Source organism: Penaeus chinensis, chromosome 40 (genome assembly GCF_019202785.1).
Source record: "Penaeus chinensis breed Huanghai No. 1 chromosome 40, ASM1920278v2, whole genome shotgun sequence".
Lineage (NCBI taxonomy): Eukaryota > Metazoa > Arthropoda > Malacostraca > Decapoda > Penaeidae > Penaeus > Penaeus chinensis.
In genome coordinates this window covers 22,783,611-22,789,838 of record NC_061858.1, presented here as the reverse complement: position 1 = coordinate 22,789,838, position 6,228 = coordinate 22,783,611, and the positions used below count along the sequence as shown (strand labels likewise).

The following is a 6,228-nucleotide window of genomic DNA, read 5'->3' as shown; positions in this document are numbered from 1 at the left end:
TTTACTATTGGTATGAATATCGATGGTGTTATTTTTATTATAAACATTATAATTATTATAATGTTTTTTAATATTAGTAACAGCAAAATAAGATAATGTAAAATATTTCGTAAATCAAAGAAAAGGGTGAACGGGCAAGAAAGGCAGTACTCGTAACTGGTTCATTGGTGACTAAGTACAAGTGTAGCCATCTATGTGTTAAAACAAACAAGTACTCACAGTGGGCATAGCACGTGTCTACCTGTCGTACCTGTTGGCAAGAGGTTAATGAAAAAAAAATTATATCTATTATTATTATTATTATTATTGACATGATTCTTATGTAGTTTAGCAACAAATAATAATAAGAAATAAAAATTATCTGAAAATCAAGGTAAAGGGTAAATATGAGACAGGTAGGGACTAGTAGTAACTAAGTACTTTTGGAATCACCTTTGTGTAAACACAATTAATAAACTAAATTACCAATACTGCATATAATGCCATCCAGGCACAAGAGGGTTAATGATGTAATGTGTATTTTACACAGGTACTGCTACCAGAGCTTTGTCGACTTCAATCGATGCCAGAAAATCAAGGGAGAAGACTATGAACCATGTGAATACTTCAAGAAGGTATACAACTCTGTCTGTCCCAATGCCTGGATTGAGAAGTGGACTGACCAAATAGATAACGGAATCTTCCCAGGAAAAATTTAAATGTCACTTATATACGAAGATAAATTTACAGTTGTAGCATAATTTCATGGTGGATTGTTCAGAGCAAATAAAGGAAATTAAAAAAGGTCCAATGTCATTTCTTATTTTGATGAATGCATTTGAACAATCTACAGAGGAATGTTGCTAATATAAAGAGAATGAATAAACTCATTTCCTGGTTTCGGATCTAACAAGTCATTGTTGTAGATATTTGTACATTAAGAAATGTGTTTATGTAGATAAACAAAGTAACATTGCAGGATAATTTATTTCCTTAATGATATTCCAATAAATTTGTACAGACCAGGTTTATTATCTGTTTATATCCTAATGACATTTTATGTGTTTTTCATCCCAGTTTAATATATGTGCTTAATTGGTGTCTGCCAAGATATCTAGAAGTGTAATATATTTTGTTGTCCAGAAAGCACTATGACTTAATATGATAAACAAAATCTGAAATCGGATGTAATATTTGATAAATATTACATTTGTCAATGTAACTGCAACTGAAGATTACATATGATGATAGGTGCCTACATATATAAAGAGGCATACTATATAATAGTCCCTTAATAATGATGAATGGTAAATTCAGTGTTCATGAGTTTGTGGTCGAGCTGGGATCCTGTGTCCTACTTTGTATGGGTGAGCAGCAGATGAATGAATGAATGCCATAGTCTGTTCAGTCTGGCTTTACAGGAGCCCATGACCGTTGCTAGCGTCATAGGCAGACATGTAATGGTACTGCAATTCATCACTTGATGGCTAGCCCATAGCTGGTATCACAACCTTTACAGCACAATAAAAGGACACTAATGTCCTTAATTCTACAATCATTTTTGCAGTATAATCCCCTCAACACAGTTGTGAATGTGCTTGTTAAAAAATTATGAAAAAAAGAGGGGAACATACGGTAGGCTACATTTGTGTTTCGGTATTCATAGAGCACTTTTTCCTTCTGGTGCTTCCCGTTCAGAAGATGAGAAATGAAAAAGAAAAACTACAAGAATAGCATTACTGGCCTCTGCTCTGCTGCAGCTATAGCCACATGGCAGAGAAGAAAATTTAACAAAAATGGTTGAAAAGATATGTTGTAACCAGCAATGCAGTTGATTAATAACTCAAACAAATAAATGTGCCAGACATTAAAGGTCATAGCAGTATGACAAAGCCTAAATATGAGTTAATGTCTAGAATAAATGTGTGAATGTCAAAGGTCGTACAGCAGTACAAGATAGTATAGTATTGAAAAGGGGTGGAGGGTAAAGGAAAAGGTCAGGAAAAATTGAGGGATTCTGAGAATGTCCAACAGGTTGGGGGATCGAGGCAGAAAGGAAAAGCAGAGAGCCACAGTAAACTGAGGATAGAGCAACAATGTATGGGGCTGAAAGAGATAACCAAGTAAAGAGGAGTGTCAGAGAAGTAGAACCCAGGGGGCTGAAGGATCCAGGGAAGGACACTTGCAGCAATGTTATTGTTTTCACCAGCATACTGTACCATACTAGTTAGTGCTTCGTTACTACTTCCTCTATGAATGTATGTTTATCGTTCTGTCTTTCACAACACCTGTATTTCCTTATACTTCCCACGCTAATCGTTCGCTTTTTCACACAGTTTTAAGATACATGTCGATTACCTGCCTTAGGCCCAAACCCACCTACCTGCCCACTCTATGCGAATTATGAATTTTACTAAGTGCCATCCCTAGAACTTAAAACTGAACCCAATGGTTAATGGTTAATGGTAAAAGCAAAATAAATGTGCTAGACATCTAAGGTCATGTAGCACTATGGTAAATGTTAGTGAAGGGTGGTTGAGTTAGTGATTAGTTGTTAAAGCTGGGCAAAGGAATTGGTGAGTGAATGGGTTAGGATCAGGTGAGGTAATGTAAAGGGTTTAGATTAAGTGAAGGATATATATGCGTTTGAGGAAGGAAAACAGGTTGTCAAAGTAGAAAGTGTTAGATTCCGTAAGGATGTCTGATAGGTTGGGAGGTCTATGTAGGGAGGACGTGGGCATGACAATAGAATATGTGGGACTGAAAGAGGAACATTCGGAAACCGCGAGGATAGGTGGGGGAAAGTAGAGGTACGGGCTGCTTCAAAACGTGGGCATGACAATAGAATATGTGGGACTGAAAGAGGAACATTACATAAGGAACATAGGGGTGGATCGGATTGTGACATCAGATAAGAGTGTGTTAGACGGGTGTGGCCAATGCGAAAGCGGGGTAGAGCCGTCTCCCAACGTACGTTCCGATGAAATGAAGCTGACTAGGAGGAGATTGATAGTTTTACAATATGCAATTCATTAGTGTGGATATTTGACCAAAAAGATTGCCATCGATTATACAAGAAGGTCTTAAAGTGTGGGTAATAATTTTATGACGTGTGGACAGGTAGACCAACCAGTTCTGGATCTTACAAACAATGGGATTGGTCGTGTGTATTGACTTCATGAGAGTTAATGATTTAGCTTTATTCCATTTGTTACAATGGATATTCTTGGTGTGACATAGTGTCTGTTTCATTTTGCTTTTAAATTATCCCCTGTGCAAGGAATGGCCGGGGTTACCATCCACTGGCGGCGAGGGATTCGAACGCAGGTCAGCAAGATTGCTAGACGAGATCGCTACCTGCTGCACCACACAGCACACGGGAGTCAGTAAAAATTGTAAAAGAGGAAGAGGGGAGTAAGTATATGTGTTTTAAGGCAAAAAGGAGTGCATACAGTTCTGTAGTAAAGACACTGGATTCAGGAGGGAGGGGGTATTTGAAAGTACGAGTTGGGAAGATTACTGCAAAACCAGCACCGGAGGTGAATTTGGAGCCGTCAGTGTAAACGTGAATACTGGAGGAATGAGTGGAGACATGGTCAAGGAAATGGGTGAGAAGGACAGCAAGAGGAATATTTGATTTTGGTGGGTCAGGGAAGACAGAGGAGCAAATATGGGGGTAAGGTATAAGCCATGGAGGGACTGAATGGACAGAGAACGGGAGAGGTCGGAGATGGGGAAAAGGGGAATGGGAGAGGAGGGTATCCATGCGAGTGGAGAAAGGAGTAGGTAAACGTGGAGAAGAAGCAAAGGTAGGAAGTAGGGATCGTGGGATAGTTAGTTTAGTGAGGGGACGTTGGTGGAATCGAGCATAACATCGGAGAGAGAGAAGGGCACGGCGTCGAGAGAGAGATGGTATGCTTGATTCAGTGTACAGGCTCTCAACTGGAGAGGAGCGGAAGGCACCTAGGGCTAAGCGAAGACCACAGTGATGAATTGCATCAAGATGGGTAAGGAGAGAAGTTGAGGCAGAGGAGTAGATATGACATGAAGATGAAGGAGAGTTTTTCGATCTGAGCCCCAGGATATATGGGATAGGGTTTGTAAGATTCGGAGACGGCGGCGAGCTTTTTCTATTATGTAAGCCTCCGGGCTAGTACAGTGGTAACGTGTCGGCCTCTCATCCGAGGGGTCAGCGGTTCGCGCCCTGCCCAGGCGCGAGAAGTTGCAATTGTCGCCTGGAGGTTACTGTTGTGGCTGGGCACCACGGCGGGCAAGGACTAAGCCGAGTCAGCACCAGCTGACACACGTTAGCTCCCCTCATGGGCATAGCCCGGGCGAAGCTCAGCTTCGCATATCGGAATAATCCTTATCTTTGAGGTAAAGAATATGGTCTCGCCAGGACAGTTTGGAGTAAAAAATGACGCCTAGGAATTTACCAGAGGAACGGTGTTGAAGTGGAGTGTCATATAAGAAGAGTGGAGGTAGGGGACCTACACGTGTGCGAGAGAAAAGGATGGAGAAAGATTTGGAGGTAGAAAGGCGGAATCCATGGTTTGTGGCCCAGGAGGATACTGATGATATTGCAGATTGAAGAAATTGGTAGAGATTTGGTATGGATATGCCAGAGGCATAGACGGTTAAATCATCAATATATAGTGATGACCGGGCTCCTGGTGGTAGAACTGAGACAATGTAATTTACAGCAAGAAGGAATAAGGTGGTACTAAGCACACTGCCTTGTGGGACGCCTTCAATTTGAGGAAAGAAAGATGATGTGGCAGAGGCAATTTTGACCTGGAAAGTGCGTTGGGAGAGGAAAGACTTTATGAAGACACCCATGTTTCCCCGTATGCCTAGAGAGGACAATTGTTGGAGAATATGGTACCTCCATGTTGTATCATATGCTTTTTCTAGGTCAAAAAATATAGCTAGTACGGATTCATGGCGTGCAAATGCGGATGTAATATATGTATCAAAATGAGTAAGGGGTTCAGCTGTGCTTCGGGCACGGCGAAAACCAAACTGGGAAGGAGAGATAAGATTGTGAGATTCAAGATACCACATTAAGCGGAAGTTAACCATTCGCTCTAGTAGTTTGCATAAGTAGCTAGTTAGTGCGATGGGGCGATAGTCTTGAGGGAGGGTACCCGATTTATTGGGTTTCAGGAAGGGGAGGATAAGAGCTTCTCGCCAATGAGAAGGACAATTTCCTGATGTCCATATGCGGTTGTAAGTTGTTAATAGGAAGGATAAGGAGGAAGATGGGAGTTGTGGGAGCATACGGGAGTGAATACCGTCAGGGCCTTCATGAGTGTTGCGGCACGATTTTAGGGCAGCACTGAGTTCAGAGGAAGAAAAGGGAGCATTATAGGACTCAGCAGAGGATAGGGTGAAGATAATGGGGGTACATTCCCTGATGGTTTTAATAGAAGAGAAGTGTGGAGAAAGGTGAGAACCACTACTGACCTGGCTGAAATAATCACCCAGTTCATTAGCGACTTCGGGAGGATCAGAGATGAGGGTATCTCGAATATGGAGGACGGGGGCTGGATGGGGGGGATGTTTGCCTGATAGTTTATGGAACCGGTGCCAAACATTTGAGATAGATGTAGAGGGTGTAATTGAGGAAACATAATTTCGCCAGCTATTTGTTTTACTATTCCGGATTGTACGACGAAGACAGGCAGATGCTCTTTTAAAGGAGAGTGCTTTAGTGCAATCAGAATTCCACCATGGAACACATTTGGAGGTATAGGGTCTTGAGGTTCGAGAGATAGCTGTATGGGCAGCTCTTAGGACTGTAGTTATGAAAAATTGTATCATTTCTGATACGGATGAGAGGGAAGATGGAGGGGTATGAATAATAGAGAGTGAAGTGAAAGTATGCCAGTCAGCTCTATCAAAGCACCAGCATGGGGAGTTGGGAAGTGGTACATATGAAGTTGGAGAAAGGAGAACTGGAAAGTGGTCACTATAGGGAAAGTGGTCTAGAACTGACCAGTGGAAATCTAAATGAAGAGAAGGGGAGCATAGAGAGAGGTCAATGCATGAAAAAGACTGCGTGCGTGTATCAAAGTGTGTGGAGCGATCTGTATTTAGAATAATAAAATCAGCTGTGGAGAGGAAGCGCTCTAGAGCTCGGCCACGGGTGTTGGTGATAGAATCACCCCAAAGAGTGTGGCGGCAGTTAAAATCACCTACTATGAGGAAAGGTGATTGAAGTTGGGAAATTAGGTTTTCAAAAGCAAC

General features: G+C 41.7%; 1 protein-coding gene across 4 annotated transcripts in view; it reads left to right on the top strand.

Annotated features, from left to right (window-relative positions):
• The window catches only part of LOC125047209 (cytochrome c oxidase subunit 6B2-like), a 7,729-nt gene extending 6,723 nt beyond the window's left edge, over positions 1–1,006 (top strand). For all 4 annotated transcript variants that reach the window (XM_047645363.1, XM_047645364.1, XM_047645366.1 and 1 more), the window contains exon 3: positions 530–1,006. In XM_047645363.1, coding sequence (XP_047501319.1) covers positions 530–698 — 169 coding nt within the window. In that variant the 3' untranslated portion in view covers positions 699–1,006. The remainder of the gene's footprint in view (positions 1–529) is intronic.
• The last annotated feature ends 5,222 nt before the right edge of the window (positions 1,007–6,228 follow it).